The sequence below is a fragment of the Electrona antarctica genome (assembly GCF_951216825.1).
Source record: "Electrona antarctica genome assembly, chromosome: 5".
NCBI lineage: Eukaryota > Metazoa > Chordata > Actinopteri > Myctophiformes > Myctophidae > Electrona > Electrona antarctica.
Genome location: NC_136810.1, coordinates 40,034,803 through 40,058,737, shown reverse-complemented (window position 1 = coordinate 40,058,737; position 23,935 = coordinate 40,034,803). Strand labels below are relative to the sequence as shown.

Sequence of the window (23,935 nt, the reverse complement as noted above, 5' to 3'; positions counted from 1 at the left end):
GTTATTATCACCTTATTTTCTATGACTGACTAGGTTACCAGGTCTGCAGGCCAACCAGAGTCGTGACAATTATATTCCCAGTGTGTGCACACACACACACACACACACACACACACACACACACACACACAGCAATTGCAAATGCATCTCAAATATGCACCTACTACATTAACGATGGTAGTTACAGCGGGTGCGGTTGTTAATATTTCATAAAAACAACATTGGCGTTCTGCGGTGCTTCACCTCCGTGCTGCCACCCTCGCGCGTGTGCAACACACACACACACACACACACACACACACACACACACACACACACACACACACACACACACACACACACACACACACACACACTGATAAGAGGGGGCCAAGGTCCTTGCGAGGGGTCCTGTCCTGCTCAAATAAACCAGACAGGCTGATCCTCTACTGGCACCTCTGCTGCCTATGAGGGCCCTGCGCTTCTGGAGAGAGCAAGGGATGGCACTTCTGTGTGAACCAACAGCACACTGGGGTTTTGTCAAGAGACAGCTGATTTTTCTTTTCTTTTCACCAGCTGCTGTGTAAGCACAGCTGGTCTATGTTCTCTCTGCTTGGCTTTCACGCCCACTCGACCTATCTTTCTCATTGGCTGCTGTATTGACTACCTAACGTCCTGACTGGCTGCCTCGTCTCTAGGCAACCAGACACTTTTTGCCTCTAGCCGACCTCTCAGCCAATGGGATAGCATTGCAGCCAGCAACAACCCACTAGTGTGTGTGTGTGTGTGTGTGTGTGTGTGTGTGTGTGTGTGTGTGTGTGTGTGTGCGGGGGAGACAGATGTAGGGAAGTCACAAGCAGCAAAGGTCGTCGGGATCGGGACTCAAACCCGCGACACGCTGCCAGCCTGGCAGCGTGTCGCGGGTTTGAGTCCCAGCATAGGTCCCAGCATAGGTGCCAGCATAGGTGCCTGGACCGCTAGGCCGGCCCGGGCCAAAGACAGCAGATTTTTGTGCATTCCCATGCATTCCCATGCATGTACAATGCACAGAGTTTCCAGATAGGGAGGAATGATGTGCTTATGTTATTGTCATGACAGTTTTATATGACGTGGCACAATGTTGCATCACTTTGTTTCTCTGGTCACTATCTCTGTAATGGATCTCTCGTTGCGAGGTTACAGCATGTCATTACACTGTGCCATTTTAGAATGTTGCAAACCTGTGTTGGACCTGGGTGTGTTTGTGTGACTAAAATATACCGTGCATTAGCAGGGAGTGCAGGGCGTGCCTGTTTTCAGAGTGCGGTTGGAACAGGGTGCGGATGGCCATGTCTTGCAGGTGAATGAAAGGGCCATTGAAATGGGGAGCTGTAGAGGTGGGGCCGCCTCGGCCCTTGGTCCTCCCTGCCCCAGACATGAGCTCACAGTTCCAACACCACTCTCTGGACTACCAGCATATAGAGAACCATTGTACTGTATTTTTGGGCCCAAATAAACTACCGATGTGTAAAGTGTCCAAAACAAAAATCGATTAGTATAATTAAATATATATATATTTTTTTTCCACAGTTTTGTTTATTCAATATTTCAGGGTATACAGTAAATCAAATAATATGACAATATATGTGACACACTCATACGGAACATACCAAAGAGATAACATGTACATATAAATGTCGTGACCACCATATGCAAAATATTGTGGTAGCATAAAAGAAAAATAAATTGTATAGTCCTATGCTAACAGGGAAGTGACACTGATAGTTACAAACCACATAACCTGAATCAAGTTTTGAAACAAAAACAAGACAAACGTACGACAAGACAAGGCAAGACAAGACAAGATAGCATAACATGGCATGGTCATTGGTCACCCCTCCAAAACATAATGGACGTGGCAGTGCACCCACACATGGTTCCTAATAATAAATATACTGAACAACCCAGCTGTGTCGGGAAACATGTCTAGCATGCTCAGATTCAGATTAAACTCATTCAATCTGGAATAGCTTGGAACTGCAAGTCATTTACCAGTGCGAGGAAGGGGCCCCATGTGTCTTCAAATTTGGATACCGAGCCTCTCAGGGTGTATAATTCAATATTAACGATTAATCTAACCCTGAACCATAAAAAAAGCTTCAAATGCGGATTCTGTTATCCATCTCAGATAAGAGATACCATTATCAATCAACACCAATAATGCAGTTCAACCCTTTTCATATCAAGATAAATTAAGTAATGTAAATGTTTACTCTTGAGAGTTTATTAGTTATTAGACTGGATATTGTCTGTGATTTTGGATATTGTAGCCTACTATTGTGATATCAGATATGGCATAAGTGTTCTATCAAAATATAAATATCGGCTCGGGAAAAATCGGTATCGGCAGATACTCAAAATCAAATGATCGGAATAGGACTGGGAGCAAAAAACTTTTTTTTCTTTCCTTAGGAAGCGTACAGTATAGCATTATTAGCATTAGCATTATTCACAAGCAATCTTGTGGTGTAGATACTGTAAGTATAGTAAGTACTAATATCCACATGACACGTGGTGAGTAAGCTCTTCAGTGCGGTATCCCGCTGGATGTGTGATGAAGTGAGGCTTCTTTCTGCCCTGCATGGCAGATGGTCACTGCTGTCTACTCACCGCAGGACCTCTGGGACATTATGGCTGCCTTCTCTGCCCAAATATCCTATTGAATCCCATATCATATCTTTACGCTTTCACAGTTAACACTGAGGATTGTACTGTGTAGAGGCACTGTTGCACATAGAAGGAAACCAGTACTCATGGATAGCTTACAGTAGTAAAGTCCCTTTTAATGCATTGAGAAGCCAAAATCAGCATGGTCTACACACACAGGCGTGTTTTGGCTAAATCGGCACACGGCCATCCTCAGCGTTAGATGGTGAATGCTGATAATGGCTATGTGCCAGCTGCTTTGGCTGCTTTGGCTGCCCAATGCATTAAAAGTGACCTACCTACAGTATCCGTGAGTCCTGGGCTCCTATCAGACAATATAGAACCACAAATGGAAAGCACTTCCATTTGACATTATATGCGTGAGTGGTTTAACAACAGGCGGCACACAAGGTTACGTCAGTAATTCTACCACACCATTATAATCTTTGTGATACAGTAAATGAAAAGCAATTCAAACAATGATTTTAAATCTGAAAGATGTTGGCTGTCATTTCATTAGCCTGTCAAATATTTGAACTTTTAGGGCTTTGTGCCTGCTCAATTTGAATTGGTGCTACACTAGACTTGTATGTATAAATAGTTAAATACACTGTATATATAAAGATTGAGTCTTTATTGAGTCAACAGATACCGTAGATGTAGTAGAACGACAACAGGAAGTGTCGCTAGCTCAATCTCCCCTATGCAAAACTGACCCATCACTCTTGCAATGCAGTGCGGCAGACACCAGACAAGCAATGCAAATTGTACGTAGGGCCTCCCACCTGTCCCGTTATCAGGGGCATCAGGGTGGGGTGATGAACTGAGAGGCAGAGGAACACAGGGGCCACATACAGACTCATCAGCCTTGGTCAGATCGGAAGACGCACCAACTTTATCGAATCATTCGGCCAGTTTCTCAAGGGGGAGAATGTCCATTTCAGGTAAAAATAGAACCTTGTCAAACATGTATGTGTGCTGAGATGGCATAAACAGGCGGATATTTACAGTACTCTGAGGAACATTTTCTTTTGAAGATCAGAACTTTTGCATGAAGCTGACTTTAATATATATATTACAGAGCTTTGCTTCATTATCTAAGCGTATGTGTTGCTTTATCTGCTGTGTCCTCTCTGTTGTAACAGAGCTAAATGCAGTGCTGTAAAGCCAAATTTATTTCTTCACAGTTCACACGATGATGTCGCTCACCAGAAATAGCTGATTTTTGGAGAGTTTATGGTATATGCATTGGGTATCTCATTCGTCTTCATAAAATATGATTGTGCTATATACACCGTCCTCTAATGTTATACAGTATAGAGCAGTGGTGTTGGGACCTCTGATACTGCTAGTTTGTTATCCTATTGTACCAGGACGTTATTTGCATTGACCACCAGGCATACATCCCAGGTCTAACCTAGTCACCATAGATGGAAAATGAACCTGTGAGATGTTGATGTGATTGTGTGTGGTGACGTGCAGTATGGACAAATCTGCACAGCACCACATTTCCTTTAGTACCTGATGTGTAGACAGATATTCCAAAATGAAATGATTTCACAGTACACTATCCATTTAGACCTGAGGTCGATTCTAAAAATGCTTTCTTTTTTTTAAATGTTTTTTTTTGGCTTTCGCCTTTATTTTATATTTTTTCTATGGAGGGATAGACAGTAGGCTGACCGGAAATGGGGAGAGAGATGTAGTAAAGGCCATCGGGATCGGGAGTCGAACCCGCGGCACACTGCCAGACTGGATTACCAGCCAAGGTGCCTGGACTGCTGAGCCACGGCCCAGGCCTAAAAATGCCTTCTAAATCCTGCCTAAATCCTTCTAAAGTTTTCAGAAAAACTTTAAATATCTATTAAAAAATGACAAAAAAAACATTATGTTGCTATACGGTACATAGTCTTAAATGCGATAAAGATGCAGTGAATGCCATAAACTCACACCAAGAGAAAAAAAGGGTTTATTTGTCGTCCTGATTTTCTTTCTCTTCTGGCAGCAGAATCTCTCTCTCTCTCTCTCTCTCTCTCTCTCTCTATCTCTCTATCTCACCCCCGCCCCCCCCCCATCGCCTTTAACACCTCTGCTTATGATCTTTATAATAACTAGGCTACTTGGGAACGATGCAAGTCAGGAATGATGCAAGTTGGGAATACATGCCCCATCAGATTATGCAATTCTGTACCCTTTAGTACTGTCTGTCTGTGTCTCTTTTATGCTCATATTTGGACATCTCTGTATGCTTTGCAAAGCCAAAGAATTTGTACCAATTTATGCCAATTAACTCCTCCACACACATTTATGCGTTGTCACTGCTGTTGTATCTTTCTGACTAATTTACCAGTGAAGAGCCCCCTCCAGAAGGATGTAGGGCCTTTGTCCTATACTCCTCCCGCCCAGGCGCCCATCACTCCCTGCTGACAGGTGCCACCCTAGCTCGTAGGAGTATGTGCAAATGACCAATATCACCCTCCCCGCCCAGCTTCCCTCCCATGAACACGGGCCAATTGCATTCGCATAGACACCCGACAAAGCCAGATGCACCACGGTGGATTCCAACCCACAACCTCCATGGAGGTGGACAGGGACTTTACTACTGTGCCACCCGAGCGCCCGTGCTGGGGCCCTTTAGTTTGCATTTATTTGATAGACTGATCAACTGCTAGATGTGCTTTGGCTTTATCATATTTACATATATAAGTAACAGATATTAGGGCCACTGTACTCTGGTTTTTATCTCTTTTCCCCATTGACCCATCCACGCATTTGATACACACACACAACCCAGCACATGCGCCAGAGTAGACAGATGGAGGGAGGTGCAATTAGGTGTGTCCCCTGGTTTGTAGTATTTTTCTGCCCAGTTCTGTTTTTTTTATAGAATTTCCATCTATTTATTTATTATTTTGTTTTTGTGCTTATAAAGTACCAAAACCTTATCTGGCCTAACTATGGGAACCTAACTTCACAACATAAAAACACTATTTCAACTTGAATCTCGTGTATACTTTATGTTGACTGAATAATGAATATAAAATTTGATCCCAGAGTGTGGTTTTGCTTTGATGAAGTTGGAATGGAAGCGGTATCGAGTCAAGACTAGACTTTAAGGGCCATTGACTAAGGTCAATTAAATAGTCAGTGTTACCCAGGCTTCGTGGAGGACTGACAGTCGGCCAGGTAGGTCATGTTTGTCACTGGTCAGTGGGTCTGGAACGCCCTGAGGATCTGCCCATCTGCCTGGTAACTTGTTGTAAGTGGCTCTCATTGCAAGCTGTCGCAACGCTGTGAATTGATTGGCATAAATGTCAGTCATTAATAAGGCATGAGGCAAGCTCGACTTTCACCAACACCTGCCGCTTGTGTTTCACCTGTGGGGAGCTGAGCAGGAAGGAGGACAATTAGACAGGAAATGGAAGGTGAAACGCGGTTTACCTCATTTTGGTTGAGCGACAGTCGTTACACGGACAAATTCCTCTCTTTAGACTTTGGTTGTATTTTATTTGGTTTGAATGCTCAGGCATAATGACATGACGCACAGTCTCTGCGATGAGAAATTGAGAGCTTGAGTCTGTGTGATATCAAAATGTTGACTCTATTGGGCGGGGAGAGAGACCTGATATGAGATCTGGCTGCAGAGCTGATAGGAACAAGCTCTCGTTTACCCCGTAATTGTCACCTGCCGACTAATTCACGTGGAGAATAGGTCAGTGACTGGCACAACTAGCACACTCATTTAACAATGACCAGGATCAAAAAGACTCATCATGGCCCTAGGTGTATTCATTGCAATTAGAATTTTGAAAGAATTTCCAAGTCAATTAAAACATAACATTCCTGTTTGTTACAATAGAGGAGTGAATTCCTGAAATGAGATCAGAAAAAAATACTTAGTCTAGTCTAGTAGTAGTTTATAACGAAATGTCCTGCAAATTACCTACTTTCCATTGTGCATGCACGGGCAATCGGGCATGCTGGTTGTCATTAAACATTGCAGAGCTCTGTGCATGTAATGCTTTAAGTTTAGACCAATTGGACAATATTGGTGATAGTGCTATCAACAACCAACAACAATAAAGTAATATCATAAGATTCACAACACTGATATGGAAGTAGTAGCACGTTGCTCCTGGGAAACTCTAAATCTGTGCCAGCCCTCAGATTGGTTGGGCAGCATAGAGCAGACTGCATGCCAGCTTTGCCAATTCACTTTTAAATTAAATGCTCTTGCAATGTGTTTATTATTTTTTTATTATTTAAATAAAGTAAAACAAGGTCTCAAGCAATGACCTAACTATGCATGCAGTTTGTCTAAGAATAACTCACTGTGAAACCCTAGTTTTCTTAACTTTCATTTTACTTATTCATGTCACTTCCTTATTGCCCTGGCTACTTTAAAACAACAAATCAGCCTCTCCTTTTCTCTATCTTATCAACTAGTGTTGTTAGCAGCAGGGTGGATTTCTCTATCTTATGAACTAGTGTTGTTAGCAGCAGGGGGTGGATTTCAGAACTTTATAGAACCTTTTCTCTATCTTATCAACTAGTGTTGTTAGCAGCAGGGGGTGGATTTCAGAACTTTATAGAACCTTTTCTCTATCTTATCAACTAGTGTTGTTAGCAGCAGGGGGGGGATTTCAGGTCAGTGTTATTGTCTCCACCAGGCCGAAGGCATGGGGAGAGAGTATGTTTTGCACTCCGTCCGTCCGTCCGTGTGTGTGTGTGTGTGTGTGTGTGTCCGTCCGTCCGTCCTTCCGTCTGTGACCAGCTAATCTCCGGCACCGTTAACCCGGTCGATGCCAAATGTTGCACACACACTCCCTGGATGCCAACGATGAACCTCTGCCCCAAAATTTCCAGAACGGCCTGTTATAGCGCCACCAGGAGGCCGCTTTGTGCAAAACAAGTTTTTGGACAGTACACCTACAGATTTTGTCCAAACATCACGCAAATTGGTACACAGTCTCTCTAGAGCCATTCAACGAAACGGGTCTTTCAGATTTCTCAGACTCCATCCTGATTGGCTAAGATTGGCTTCCAAAGTTCGCAGGAGTGCTCAGTTGCAAACAAAATGCTGCAAATCATGAACACATCGTGTGATTTCCATGAAATTGTGCACGCACATTCCCACTAGGCCGAGGAAGAAATGCCACATGAACATTTTCAACTCAGCCTCATGGTGGCGCTATAACTGGCCGAAACGTGTTTTGACCTCTAACTGCACGGATGTGTGGATAACTTTGTATGCCAACTCCCTAGAGGCCAAGGAAAAACCTTTGCCTGGAATTTTTCACATCTGCTCTTTATAGCGCCACCAGGAGGCCGACATATGTAAAACACATTTTATAATATTACTCCTTCAGAAATTATCCAAATTTCACGCAAGTCGGTACACATCTTCTTCATAGTCATGTAATCAAGACGGGTTTGTTTGATTTCTCATCATCCACCCTCATTGGCTACGATTGGCTTCTAAACTTTTCAGGAGTAGCCCGCTTTGTACCCGTTTTGTACAAATCGCCACAACTACTCAACGCAGCGTCCCATTGTGGTGAAACTGCATGCATATTCCCACTAAGCTTTGGAAGAAATGCCACTTGACAGTTTTCAAATCAGCCTCATGGTGGCGCTACAACAGGCCAAGCTGTGTCACACACACACACACACACACGTTTATATTGCTCCTAAACATTTTGCCAAACATCACACACACACTCCTATCCTCCTGGTGGAGACCTGTGCCCAGAAGGGCACTTTTTCTAGTTTTTATTGTATTTTATTTGCACACACACACGACACCTTTACAATTGAGTTTATGGCATTCACTGCATCTTTATCGCATTTAACTAACATCCTGGTACAATAGGACAACAAACTAGCAGCATCAGAGATCCCAACACCACTGCTCTACTGTATAACATTGAGCCAACAGCCTGAGGACGGTGTAGCACAATCATATTTTATGAAGGCGTATGAGATACCCAATGCATATACCATAAACTCTCCAAAAATCTGCTATTTCTGGTGAGCGACATCATCGTGTGAAGAAATTGGGCTTTACAGCACTGCATTTAGCTCTGTTACATCTTGAAGACTGCATAAAATCCAGATATTGTCAGGAGAGGTTAAGAAGCCAAAGACATGCAGCATACATCGTAATATCATGCAATATCTCAGTAATATCATCATGATAACATGATGAGGAAGTAGCACATTGCTGCTGGGAAACTGCCTGCACTGCTCTTTAACCCTACAAATCTGTCCCTGCCTCTGATTGGTTGGGCTGGATAGAGTACTAAAATAGTGGACTGCATGCCAGCATTGCCAAGACACTTTGAAGTGAAAAGCTGTGGCATTGTGTGGCCATTTATTTTGCTTTATAAGTTAATTATTATTATTTGAAAGCAATGTGAGACCTTAATGCGCATGCAGTTTGTCTAAGAAGAATCTTCTTGTACAGCTGGACGCAGGGTACGCAGGTTTTGTTTTCAAAGGAGACGCAGGGTGAAACAATGGTAATAGCTTTTCCATATTTGGGATAGTTGTAGTTTATCGTTCTTTAAAACACTTTTATCTACTGTCAGCTTCAGTGCTGCTAATATCAGCACGTGGATTTCAGGTCAGTGTTACAACAGTATTTTATTTTATTTTATTTTATTTTATTTGTTTGTGATGAACAAACAATAGGAACGTATACTTTATTGCACTCATATATATACAGTATGTGTGAAGAAATAATTTGATTAAATACATCATGAATGGGATGACAATTTCCTTTGAAGATAACGATCTCTTTATAATATGTACTTTGACATTCCATATCTGTACACCATGATGCACCACGATATCCGAGTGTGTGTGTGTGAGTGAGTGAGGTTTCATTTTCAAGGAAGTTAAACGACCTGTCTAGTATTATGTGAATACATTTTCGAGTTACTTTACTTCTGGAATGAACTTGACATTGGATACATGGCCACAGACATGCCCTGCAAGGATCAGTTAGCCCCTTGTATCTGTAACATATAACTTGTTCTTAAACTCAACAGAACAAAGGAAGATATACTCCAACTCTAATATGATCATGCATGAGACGTCCCAGTACCATGTGGAGGTAAGACCTGCTGTGTTCCTCTCGGGACACAAACCTAAGCATTGATTTAACTTTCAATCTTAAGTCTGTGCTGTGTTCTCATAGTGGTCTGGAAAATAAATGACTTTTTATTTTAATTTTATTATTATTTATTGTTTTACATATTCCTGTTAGTACATAGCCTACCTCATACCTGTATGCCTATACTGTATGTAGTATGTACCTCTACAAGGATTAAAAAAGCTGATGAAAACTGCATATTTAGATTACAAGTAAATATTGCCCACCTGTATAGGAAACTAAGATTGTGTTTTATGGTTTTTTTTAATTTTATTTAACTGGTATTAGAATTATTATGAGAAAAGTATTAATCTAAAAACAAACAGAACTCATTTCATATTATATCTAGTGTGACTGTATAACATCATTTTATGGACATCTCTGAGAAACGTGGTCATGGCAATTACGTTAGCAGTTTGGAGAAGTTATGGAAAAGACATTGAAAACAGCTGATGAAAGCGTGTTTTGGGCTTCAGGGTACGTGGTAATACAGCATGATGTCATGCATGTGTTTCTGGCATGATGGGATACTGTAGCCTACCGTCAAAATACATTCACATGCTGCTTGTGAGTTTTGAGGAACCGCGCTAGAATTGTATCACGTCATGTATTGCATGTCTATATACCCATTCTTTGCACATGGTTTGCTAGTGTCTCTAAATTCTAAATAAAGCAAAGACAGCCAAAACCTCTGAAAGCCGTCTTCAAAGAAAAGATGTATCAAAACAATAAGGTGATGAAGAGAATATAGCTTTTTAATTTGGGAAACGTTTAAACTAAAAGCAGAGCACTTAAATGTTTAAAATGCATTTTGTATCTTGCCTATTGACACAACAGTAAGTACACTGGTTTGATGTCTTGATTGCCTTTCATAATGCTGGACCCTTGTTGTAATAAAGCAATCAGGGCAGCTGATTACAGAAGTTTCAGAACTAGAGGGAAGCTATCTGAGGTGCATCAACCAGTGTAGCCCCAACTAACTGTTGAACTATGTACTATGTCCATAATGGACTGGATTTTACCAAGTGGCCGTCACACACATTATCGCTCATGTTTACACATAATCACACAGATAACCAGAGTCCTGCACAAGTAGAGCTGCATGGACACCATGGGTCTCCATTTTCGTCACCGCTAAACCCCTTATCCCTAAACTTCTTTGCCTTTTTTACTATTTTGCAAAACATTTTTAAATAGTTAAAATGGCCAGTCTACAAGCTCACAACGTGTCAATGTAGATTGGCTAGTTGTTCTATTCAAAAATGTTTTTCAAAATAGTAAAAAAAAAAGGCAAAGAAGTTTAGGGATAAGGGGTTTAGCGGTGACGAAAATGGAGCCCCATGTCTCTCATATCAGGCTATATAATAGTTTCAGTTGTCTAGATCAGTGGTTTTCAACCCTTTTCGTATCAAGGCCCATTATTTATTCAGCATTTGAGCCATGGACCTGGCCATGGAGCCATGGACCTGGCCATGGAGCCATGGACCTGGCCATGGAGCCATGGACCTGGCCAAGGAGCCATGGACCTGGATTTGATGACATTTATCCTCTCAGACACAAGACTTAGAATCAGGGGTGCACGATTATGAAAGTATGACCGATATCTGATCTCTGATTATTTGCAGGGTCATATCTTCCCATACCGATTCTGACCAATTCCGATATTTTACAGAGGACCACAATGGAAACAAGCCTAGGCCTTAGGGACTTGGCCCAAAACCTGTTAATAAATATTCAATGAATCAATAAATAGCCTATACTCTTTTCCAAGTGTCTGTATTCACAATTGACTATAATGAATGAGATGAGTACACAAATTAAATGTAGAAAAATTTAAAGTTTTTTTTACTTAAGATTTTACATCATATTTGATTTGGCTTTTGTTCTAGGCTAGAGGTACTAGAAACCTTTGATTTATATTGAACTCAGTGATGATTTTTTCATTTTTCATTTGTATTCTTTTTTTGCTGGTGAAAATTGATTAAATAATCTGGATTATTTTGAGACCGTTCCGATACCGATATGGCATTTTTATGGCCGATATGGCCAATTCCGATTATGCTTCCTATTATATCGTGCATCCCTACTTAGAATATTTTGTTGTCGTTGGATAAGATTTTGTCTACAATTCCATGCTGTATTGATGTGGTACCATAGGAGAGATAACAGGCAAACGTCTAATTGTGTAGACTTCTTGTAAGTAATGTTTAACAATAATTTTACTCTTGAGAGCGTAAAATGAAACCAAATGGACCCATACATTTGGTTTCATTTTACGCTCTCAAGAGTTAAAGATCTATAAGAGTTAATTTGGTTACCAACTCTCCATCATTTAGCCGGGGACCACCTGGAACCCCTTCAAGGACAACTGGTTGTCCCCGGACCAAATGGTTGAAAACCATTGGTCAATTAATCTACTTTACCTGTGAGACCAGTAAATCCAACTATTAGTCAATATTAGTCAATATTAGTACAAATTACAGCATCCTTACAGGCATCCATGCATTTAGATTTAGACATTTCTTTTTCCCAAGGCTATATTTTGGGAATTTCTAGTGACAGTAAAGTGGAGGGACAGGAAGAGACAGTGTGGATGACATGTGAGCCACCAGGCATGCACCCCTCCTGCTGGGTGTTTGTTGCATCCACCTGGTCAATAAATTCCTAATTCGGCCTGGGCCATGGCTCAGTGGTCCAGGCACCTTGGCTGGTAATCCAGTCTGGCAGTGTGCCGCGGGTTCGACTCCCGATTTCGACGGCCTTTACTGCATGTCTTCCCCCCCATCTTTCTCCCCATTTCCTGTCAGCCTATTGTCTGTCCCTCCATAAAAAAATAAAATAAAGGCGAAAGCCAAAAATAAATAAATAAAAAGAATCCTAATTCAACAAGATAAATTACAAGAGTGCCAGGTGAATGCAATTAATGTGGAATTTATGCAAATAGGTTAGAAGGAAAATGGAACCACTGCGGTAGAATTGCACAGGCACTTGGTACACCACCTTGTGATGATTCAAAGCTTGTCTTTCTGACTATCCAAATTAATTCTGTCTGTCTGTCTGTCTGTCTGTCTGTCTGTCTGTCTGTCTGTCTGTCTGTCTGTCTGTCTGTCTGTCTGTCTGTCTGTCTGTCTGTCTGTCTGTCTGTCTGTCTGTCTGTCTGTCTGTCTGTCTGTCTGTCTGTCTGTCTGTCTGTCTGTCTGTCTGTCTGTCTGTCTCTCTCTCTCTCTCTAATTTCCCCTCCAGCATCTCTCTACCTTCATGATGGACAAGGCAGAGTCCATCACCACCGTGGATGATGCCATCAAGAAGCTGGTCCTGCTCGATTCCAAGGACAAGATCTGGACACAGGAGATGCTGCTGCAGGTCAGCGACAAGGCTGTCCGTCTGCTGGACTGTGACACACAGGTATGAGAGGTCTACTACTAACCCAAATAAATATTTTCCCAGCTGAAAATGCACAGCGCTCCCTAAAATGATGTGCAGATGTGAACACACGGCACAGAATAGATGCGCAGTGTCTCGTCACGCTCCTGACTTTTCCACCATAGTGTAAATTGTACTCCCATTGAAAAAGAAAAAAATACGCCTCTTGGGCACAGCCCCATCTTGTCTTTATTTTATTGAAAGAGATAGCAGGAAAGGTTTGAGGGAGACTGGATAGAGCAGTGATAACCACACATTTTTGCATTATATACAAGTTTACAACTATACAAAAAGCTATGAAACCCCAGAAAGAGCGAGCCCTCTTGTCGAAGAAGAAGAATACGGATGTGCCTTGATATTTTGACTTTTGTGTACATTTGGCACAAAAAGTTTAAAAACACTGGGATTGATGACAGGAGAGAACAGCGGGTGATAGTTTACCTGGTCGCTTTCGACTCCAAACACAAATGCAGTGACTTTTTGTCATTTGAATCGCTGGCAACTGCATTGTGGAGAAATGAAAGTGAGCAGTCATGCTTATCTCACCCCAATAACAATGAAAAAGACTATATGTAAGACTACACTATGTAATATAGTCTATATGTAATATAATACAGCCTCAATGAAGGCAGATGCATTTCATAAAATGGCTTATTGCTTGGTTTATAGTCATGTCTGACACCATCTGCATTCACCAATTATAGTTGTTTTTACACAAATGTCTTCTGCATACCCTGTGTGTGAACTGAGCTCCCATTGAAGCCCTCAGACACGCCAAGGCGCCTTTTTCGCTTGCGCATGTCACATTTTGAACCGGAAGTAGTTTGTTTTGGAGTTTATAAATTGATTTTTATATAGTTTTTCTGTTGTCAGTCATAGCCTCCATTTTACTTACATTCATCCAAAGGAATGTTATATGTAAAAGAATGTTATACACAAAAAATCATGGAGTGAATTAATGATAGAAGAAGAACCTACTCCTTTAAAAATGTTTTTTGATGCACACACATCTGAAACAAAACATTTTTTATGGCTTGGCATCATAGGAAAAGCAATAAAACAATATAGAAAAGAAGATTCACCAGTTTATCACAAAGTATCTGAGTATATGACGTTATAGGTTCACGTCATAACATGGCTCTCGGGCATTTAATAGTCTGTGCCCGGTATATTCAAGTCCAAAAGCCAATTAAGCAATCTCAATGTCCAGTGTCAATGATAATTTTACAAACCATTTACAGTAATTATGAACTCACAAAGTAACTGAATAAAAAATAATCTCCCCCAGCCAATTCATGTGAAGTTAATCTTGTTGATGTGTTTTGCACAATTTCAAAGATGATCATGTTCTGGGATAAACAATCTCGGAGCAAACAAACAGTGGAGACTCGTAGGGGTTCATCTTCGTCATCCACTCTAGCACACCAGGTGCACATATAATTACAAAACAATACTACAAAATAAAGGTACACAAGTGTAAGGTAAACTCTAACTGGAAATAAGAAACAAGGATTAGAAAATACTAGAAAACTAGAAAATCACGGGAAAACAGTAAAGTAAAACACTAAGTAACTAAAAACCAAGGAACGCGTGAAAAAGAACATGTCACGGAATGTGTCAGTAACTAGGGATGTTAATCATTCATCGATTAATCGATCATTAAGAAATTCTTAAATTAAACGTAACATTTAACAATTAATCGAAAATACTGCGGTTCTATCATTGGGCGGTTTTCTGTGAATGTAATGCTGTCTGCGCACGCACGTGGCCGAGAACGTCTCTGCTTTTGCATGTGATGTGATATATAACAATATTCACAATATTCACAAGACAAGTGCACTTTTACTTTCATTGGGCCTGGGCCCTGTATCTCAAATGGTCAAATTAATATTCTCTATCATCTCGTGTAGGAAGAGTTGGAGAACTTCCCCCTCTCTACCGTTCACGTCTGTCAGACGGTGCTGAACCAGACACGCTATCCCTCTGTACTGCTGTTTGTGTGTCAGGACAACGAGCAACAGAGGCCTGATGTCCACTTCTTCCACTGTGATGAGGTGGAGGTAAGTCTGTCTGTCTGTCTGTCTGTACACTCAAGACACTGCCCCCGCTGCCACCCTTAGATCTCCATATATGGACCTGTTCTGACATTCCATATGTTGATCTGACCTCATCAAACCCTGTACACTCAAGACATGCTCCATATATGGCCAGTGCACGCACGCCCTCAGGCGTCTTACTGGTATACACATACTGTAAGTACTGCAAGTTATACCTGTGTTCATTCCTTTCAGGCCGAGATGGTTCATGCAGACATAGACAGTGCCATGGGAGACAACAAACATGGAAAGAAAATGAGGCCGCAGACACTGAAGTGAGTGGTCTGGATACTGTATGCCCTCGCTCTCTCTGTCTCTCTGTCTCTCTCTCTCTGTCTCTCTCTCTCTCTCTCTCTCTCTCTCTCTCTCTCTCTTTCTCTCGCTTTCACCCTCTCACGCAAACATGAACTTGCTCACTCGTGCGCACATACACAAATTGCACTGAACTCTCTTTGACACTTGAGCTGACTGATGGTTTGGATGTCTCCCATTCCTCCAGGATGAACCAGGAGAAACTGAAGTACCACAGAGAGACTATCATCCCTCCCTCCACCCCCAAGGGCCCAGCCCCTGGTGCAAAAGGTCGAGTTGCTGCCATGAGCATGCAGGGTGAGAGAGCACGCACACACACATGCATGCGTGGATTGCGCACTCACAAGCACGCACCCACGCACACACACATGCACGCACGCACACACACACACACACACACACACACACACACACACACACACACACACACACACACACACACACACACACACACACACACACACACACACACACACACACACACACACACATGCATGCATGCACTTTTGACATACATGTACAGTATACAGCATGCATCTTATACATTATTATTGACACCCAATTGCTTTATTTGACATTACGAAAACGTCTGCACCATGACATGAAATAAAAGCGACTGGGTAAAATAAACGTTCTTCTCCACAAATACCTTCTTTCTTCGCTACAGATGGAGACTTTGAAAAACTGGCCCAGTGCATCGAGAAGGACGTGGTGAGTTTCCTTCCTCTCACTCATTATCCTGTCATCATTTACATTATTTACATTTCATTAAGTTCATACATTTTCTAAATCACATTTTCAGAACATTGCAGAAACAGCAGATCTACAAGCTCGGTCTCTGATGGTAGAGCTGGGCGATATGGACAAAATCACATATCATGATATTTTGACCAAATACCTTGTCATTGATTGCGATGATAATTTCCAAATGGAAAAACGGAGGATGATGATGATGATTCTGGGGATGATTATTGGTGCTTTCACAAATACCTTCCTCTCACTCATTATCCTGTCATCATTTACATTATTTACATTTCATTAAGTTCATACATTTTCTAAATCACATTTTCAGAACATTGCAGAAATAGCAGATCTACAAGCTCACAATGCATTTGATGCAACCCGTTGTGAGCATATCTTTTAAATAGTTTGAAAGTATAAGATTATTAAACATGTGACATATCATTTATTTTCATTACTTTGTTCACAAAGCCTACTAAAAATCACAATAAATACTTTGACAATTAATTGTCAAGTAGAAATGTCGATGACAGACCTACTCACTCATGTTGCTTGAGCTCAAAGAGCACATCCAGTGGTCGCTGGTGCAAGACAAAATAAGTAACAGCGAAGAAAAGAAAACATTTGTTCACAGTGCAATAATCAGGTACGCAACATGGCCTTCAGGTGGTGAAGGCTAGGTTGTATGGAAGAAAAGGTTGTGTGCCTGATAATTGCACAGTAAACGTTTTTTCAGAGCTACAGCTGTGTGCGTACATCTTCTCTTTTCTTCACTAAATCCTAAAATAAGCTGTCATGACTTCAGTCAGCTCGTCATACTGAACCACAAAGCCTCGGGATTCGGTTCCTGTCAGATTAACCATTCTAAAGCCTTATTAAGCCTACACTCTGTTCTGCCTTTAGCAAATTCTCAACTGTGCCCTGGATGATATCGAGATCTTCGTGTCACGCCTGCAGAAGGCGGCAGAGGCGTTTGCGCAGCTCAAGCAGCGCAACAAGAGTAAGAAGAACAAGAAGAAAGGGCCAGCAGGTCTGTTTTCCTTTCTTCTTATGCGGTGGCTTGAGCTCAGTGGCAATATGTCCATATTGTCCCCTCTCCTGTGTTGTTGCTATGCTCTTCACTACTTCACCGTGTCCCGAGACACCTTTATCCAGTAATGTCTGGCTGGGTAGAGGGGGGATGTTTTGGTCTGGACATCAGCATGCCTTGTGCAATGAGGAAGTACCTGTGCACAGCGTGTAGGTGTCTCTGATGGTAGAGCTGGGCGATATGGACAAAATCACATATCATGATATTTTGACCAAATACCTTGTCATTGATTGCGATGATAATTTCCAAATGGAAAAACGGAGGATGATGATGATGATGATTCTGGGGATGATTATTGGTGCTTTCACAAAGCAGTTACACTGAGATCTTTGATAAACAGAAATGCCTCTATAATAACTAAGTGGCTTAAGGCAAATAATAGAACAGTGGGAACAGTCAGGTAAGTTCAGAAAATGATCTCACTTTACTGTAATGCAGTAAAGAAAGGAAAGAAAACACATATCATGATATTATGATTTCCAATTTCTGATGTTTAGTCTCATATCTTATATCGATATAATATCGATATATTGCCCAGCCCTGCTGACTCACTTTCTGGCCAAGAAGGCAAAGCAGGAACATGACTATAACCAAACACCTACCTCCAACTTGAAAACATAATTTATGTGATGACCATGTCTCAGTGTCCAATGACTGGACACACTTTGCAGCTTGGCTAAACAAGTGAAAACCACGGTTCTCCCCTGTCCGTCTGTGTTGTGGTGACGGCTGGTAACCCTGGAAGCTTTGTGTGGTCATTGTTGTCTTTCTGCTGTGTTTGTTTACAGAGGGCATGCTGACCCTGCGAGCCAAACCCCCCTCCGAGGCAGAGTTCATTGATAGCCTGCAGAAACTCAAGCTGTCTTTCAACCTCTTGGTGAGATCTTACAGCTTACCCCCATGTTACCGTCCACTACTGACCACAACACTCATGTTGTACTTATAATAGACTACTTATAATGACAAATAACAAAATAATAATAATAACATACTTAACTTAACTTATACTTACTTATAATGCATTTTAATCAGCTTATAACACTGAATAATTATGTGAGAAAAAGAGGTTGCGCATCAGCAATGGTTTTTAGTGAAGTGCTAAACCCAACTCCAGTATACATCCAAACATAGGAAATGTATTCAAAAAGGTAGCACATCCAACGGTATAATCATTGGTTATGGTCACTCACGAATACTCATAATGCTTTCTAACAATAATCATAACACATTATAAAGCATTTCATAATGACTTATATTATTATTATTATAATTTTCTATAATCTCTCTCTCTGTCGCTGTCTCTCTCTGTCCCCCTCTCTCTCTGTCCCCCCCTCTCTCTCTCTCTTTCTCTCTCTCTCTCTCTCTCTCTCTCTCTCTCTCTCTCTCTCTCTGCCCCCTGCAGGCCAAACTGAAGAAGCACATCCAGAATCCAAGTGCAGCTGAGCTGGTACATTTCCTCTTTGGGCCTTTGGAACTGGTGAGGCACAAACAGAGCTGTTCGTCACACTCAAGCCTGCTTCAGCGACAAAGTGTTGTGCAACATGACACTGCAAAAATAAAGACACTTTGACACTGAAGCATGTGTGCTTGTTGTCACAATGGTAAATGGGTCATAACGATCAAACAGCTGGCAACACTGTGATATATACATATATAATTCATGATGGTTTTCCTTAATAAAGTCAACACTATCCATTCTCCACTTAGCCAAACAACGTATCTGTGTCAGTGAATACTAGAATGTGGGCCTAGCCTATAGTCAAAGTACATAGTACTAAAGAATTGTCAGTGTATATGCCTTGCCTATACTGACACCACACAGCACACCCACACAGTCATCCTGCGGCTTTTTGGACTGAGGCCGATTCTACAAAAATGTCTTCTAAATCCTAAAAGTTTTCTGAAAAACCTATGTTTCTATGTTAGTGGTGCTCAACCTTTTTCATGTCAAGGACCTCCAGAATTATCTGTATTTGGCCACGGAACCCCATCTGAAAATATGTTTTTCCAGGGACCCCCCAGAAGCAAAGATTTGAGTTAAAAACCTTCGCTCTGAAAGAATAAATATTCAAAGATTTGCTCCATATTTTCACGATTTTTCAAAAATAGCAGATCTACAAGCTCGTAGCGCAGCACTCTGTGCCGCGCTATGAGCTTGTAGATCTGCTATTTTTCAATAACTAAAGCATAACATAATGCTTAAAAAAACACCAAAAGGGGTTCCCGTCCTGAATGGGTTAAGGCTTTTATGCTCAGCTCTACCACAGGTGCGACCACACTTATGTAACAACACGCACATTTGATTCCTCATTATTCTACCATGCCTGGATAGTGCTGGATAGAAACACAAAGGAGCACTGCACTGATGGTGACATTGATCCACAATGGACCTATCAAGCTTCTCTGATAAGGTGAAGATAAAGTGAGACTTGATGTACGTACTTAAAGGTCCTATGGCGTAGTCCGAAAATATGATATATGATGATCACTGTACGTCACGTAACATGGTCTCAGTGAAAACAGTTTGAAAACACCGCTCTGGATGGGGGGGAGTGACGTGCTCTCGCCTCTCCGCCACTCCGCCTCATCTCGCAACTCGCTACTTGTTAGCAATGTTAGGCTAGCAGTTTCCATGGGACATTTGCTGAATATGGCATTAAAAAAAGTTATTAATTTCTTTCTATCGAATATCGAATATTAGTTATAATGAAATTGAGTTGATGTGTTTGTTAAGGGTAACTGGATAATAAACAAAGATGAATGTTAGCAAAGACATTAGTAAACAAACGTGTATCCCTGAAGTAGCCAGTTTCTTATTTAATTGAATACTTAAATGTAATTCATGTAAGTCAGCAATTCGCACGCACGCACGCACGCACGCACGCACGCACGCACGCACGCACGCACGCACGCACGCACGCACGCATGTGTGTGTTCACGTGCATGTCTGTGAATGTGTGTACTGTATGTGGTGGATACACCTGCATTTGTTTATAGGCCTACTTTATGTTCTTTCATCTATCCTGACCCAACTGCATTGTGGGGGATGTTGACTGTGTGAACCTTGTGTACAGGTGCTGCAGAGCTGTGGCAGCCCTGACCTGCCACGCTCAGTCATTTCCCCCCACCTATCTAAAGATGCTGTGGACTTTCTGAGAGGACATCTGACTCCTAAAGAAATGACCATCTTTGAACTGCTGGGGGAGGGATGGACCCGGTCCAGGTACATGGTGTTCCTCTGTTTGTCTAGATGCATGGGGGGGGGGGGGGGGGGGGGGGCTTGGCTGAGAGGCTAGTATAGGTGTTACAATGTAAAATCCTGAGTGACAGCGTTCATTTAACCACATGTATAAATGCAACCAACTGGACTCATATCGTCCATTTTGTTTGCATTTATATACTCTAGGAGTCACTTGTTTTGTTACAAAGTTTTAGGACTTCACTGTGTGTTTGACAATCTTATCAAACACAGATAAATGATCAGATCAGATAATAAGGGAGATAATTGGTCATTCGGGTAGCCATAAATGACCAATAGTGTAATACATCCAAGATAACTGAAATCTATTTTTCTGAGCATGTTACAAATCGCCCACGTCACATTACAATGAAAAAAAACGTAAACGCTAAAACTGATAAAAACTTAAACTAAACTAGCAAAGTCACTTTAATAAAAAAAAAATGAATGAATGAAAAATGCAAAACTATAATAACTTGGTTCATCACTCTGCAGAGCGGAATGGCCAAGGGACGAGTGTGCCCCTCCTTACTACCCCAGGTTCCGTAACGGCTGGGAGCCCCCAGTAGAGCTCTTCAGGACGTCTCCTTGGGAGACGGAGGGGCTGTCGTCGGGACCCCCCCTGTCCCCCACCAGCCCAGGCTTCAGAAGACAGTTGTCAGCGGATGAGGTAGGGCCAGTGGTAATTCCAAGGACCACCATAACTCTGAGAGTGTAGAAATCGAACCGAATGAACCCATATTTGGTTCCATTTGTACAGTCTCAGAGTTACAGACCAGCTACAGTCAATTTGGAACACCCTCAGGATACCCCAGAGGTTCTCTGGACACCAATTTGAGAACCAATGAAGTTAAAAGGGATGTTTCAAACATTGTGAACACCCCAGACAGTTTTTGAGTTAATTGCTTCATTAACTATTTAGATATTTGATATTGATTTTATCAGACACATACCCCTCCTATACAAACCCATTGTAACTTCGAACTCCATTTGAATCATTCTAGATTAATTGGTTCTGGTGACTGATATTGTCCTTCTAAAAAAATAAAATACAATGACAAATTAAATTAATGAAAAAAGTACTTGAAAAAACAGGGCCCCTCATATATTAGGAGGGCAGTATTAGTCACCAGAACCAAGAGACAGGTGTTTTCAATGAATCTATCATGGTTAAAATGGAGTTTGAAGTTACAATGGGTTTGTAGAGGAAGGGGGCGTGTCTGTTAAAACTATCAAATCTATAGGCCATATCTGTGGTGTCTGTGATGGGTTCTTACAAAAGCTTAAGAAGACGTTAAAATAACCCCAAACATGTTTAAAATTTAAATATCCCTTTAAGAATCTTGCTCAGAGACACCTCAACACATGAGGTAAAATACTTGACTTATTGCTTTTCTGTCCTTTTGTTTTTCCAGTTTTATGGAACTCACTCCTCAAGCTCTTCAAATGGGTAAGTTACATAACGTATGAAAAAGAGAGGGAACCCGCACACTCATATGCTCCAAAAGATAAATTTATTGACGACGTTTCGAGCCAAGGCTCTTCATCTGGTCAAACTCAGTTTGACCAAGTGATGTGCGTATTTTACTATAGTTTCTGTAAGTTACATAACGTAACATACTTCCTAAATGTGAGCATGAAACACCTACTGTACAAACATTATTTGACTATATTGTATAAAATTAATAGTTATCACAGTTATCGCAGGTGCCCACGGGTTACCCGTGTGTGCGCAGCCACCGGTTTACACGACGCACATACAAATTTGCATAGGCCTATATGTGTTCACCATTCCCTGCTGCCCTAAGACGGTTAAGAGTTTCTGGGTTTATTGAATTGAGTTCATTATTAAGCCCTTAGGGTTCAGAGAAAGTATAGAGTCCACTGCAGAATGGTTGGGTTGGTTTGGGAAGTTTGGGAATTGTCTTTGTACAAAGTGTCTAATCTGAAAGTAGCGAAATAGATGGGAGCCAGGCAAACGGAATTCCTCTGTTAAGTATGAGAATGGTGCCATAGTCCCGTTGCTGTACAGATCTTTAATAGTTCTGATCCCTTGTTGTTTAACGTCGTTAAATGCAATCAGATAGGACTTTTCTGTTTGGATGTATGGGCTGTCAAGGACAGAAAGTAGTTTTTGCCACTCAGCAGGCGTTCCTGCATAACATCCGGGTATGATGATGATGTCACATGTGACATGCATACCCTCTCTATAGTATACAGAAGTTGAACTGTAACTCGCGTTGAGTAAAGAAATGCTGACTTTTTTGGCGGGGCGGGTCAAATTATCATGGGGCGGGCACCCGTGGGTCGTTTTTACCAAAATAAAAACAAAATCAAACCATGAGCTCTTCAATTACAACCTATTAACATTCTATAGAATATCATAATTTGTTTAAAAGATACGTATATTTTCGGAGGAGACCCGAGGCTTTCTTCACCCTCCCAATGACTGATTGTGGGGGTTAGCAGAGATGGAGTACTTGTAGAGAGGCTGGGGAATTGGGAATTGGCTATACTAAATTGGGACTTGAAGGGGAGAAAATGTTTTTCTTTTTTCTTGAAGGGGCATGTTTTGCACAATAAGTCTTTTCATTATGACTGCCCACGATCTCTGATTCATACAGTAGGCTACGTTTGTTTACCTCAGTCACTTATACTAAATCTGATATTTTATTTTTATTTTTTCTATGAACCTGTGACTTGACACCCATACTGTTATAAAACGGAAATAAAAAGATTTTGAAAAGAAAGAAAAGATACGTATATTTAACCATTTATATTATTACATTGTCAGTGTAACTATATTGATCGATAGCAAGATAGTCAGATAAATAACAACTCAGGCTAATGAATAGTGATAATGCCAATTATAGTTACAAGTGTTTGAGACCTGTGTTTTGTCAGGTCTTACAGTGGGATGCCCGCCGCCCGAAAACATGCCAAGATTCGCTACCACTTTGTAGCCCGCAATGCCAACGAGCTGTCAGTGCTTAAGGACGAAGTGCTGGAGGTAAGGCAGTGAGAGCGGGGAGGGGGCTCATACATTACATACTGTACAGGTCATAGTCGGTTGCATACAGTAATAAACTAATTGCAGAATGAGTTACTTCATTCAGCGAATCAGTATAATAAGACAGTATAGAGATTTCAAGAGGCAGGACTTCAATAGAAGCAAGACTATAGACGAAACCACAGAGCGGCAGTCATAACTGCGG

The 23,935-nt window shown here is 41.4% G+C and overlaps 1 protein-coding gene across 1 annotated transcript in view; it reads left to right on the top strand.

Moving 5' to 3' along the window:
* Nucleotides 1-23,935, top strand: part of eps8l2 (EPS8 signaling adaptor L2) — a 36,293-nt gene that overhangs the window by 7,151 nt on the left and 5,207 nt on the right. The window contains exons 4-16 of the mRNA XM_079501592.1: nt 9,717-9,781; nt 13,064-13,225; nt 15,154-15,303; nt 15,535-15,614; nt 15,839-15,948; nt 16,319-16,362; nt 17,296-17,422; nt 18,271-18,359; nt 18,885-18,959; nt 20,557-20,705; nt 21,216-21,390; nt 22,136-22,170; nt 23,625-23,730. Of these exons, the coding sequence (XP_079357718.1) occupies nt 9,717-9,781; nt 13,064-13,225; nt 15,154-15,303; nt 15,535-15,614; nt 15,839-15,948; nt 16,319-16,362; nt 17,296-17,422; nt 18,271-18,359; nt 18,885-18,959; nt 20,557-20,705; nt 21,216-21,390; nt 22,136-22,170; nt 23,625-23,730 (1,367 nt within the window). The remainder of the gene's footprint in view (nt 1-9,716; nt 9,782-13,063; nt 13,226-15,153; nt 15,304-15,534; nt 15,615-15,838; nt 15,949-16,318; nt 16,363-17,295; nt 17,423-18,270; nt 18,360-18,884; nt 18,960-20,556; nt 20,706-21,215; nt 21,391-22,135; nt 22,171-23,624; nt 23,731-23,935) is intronic.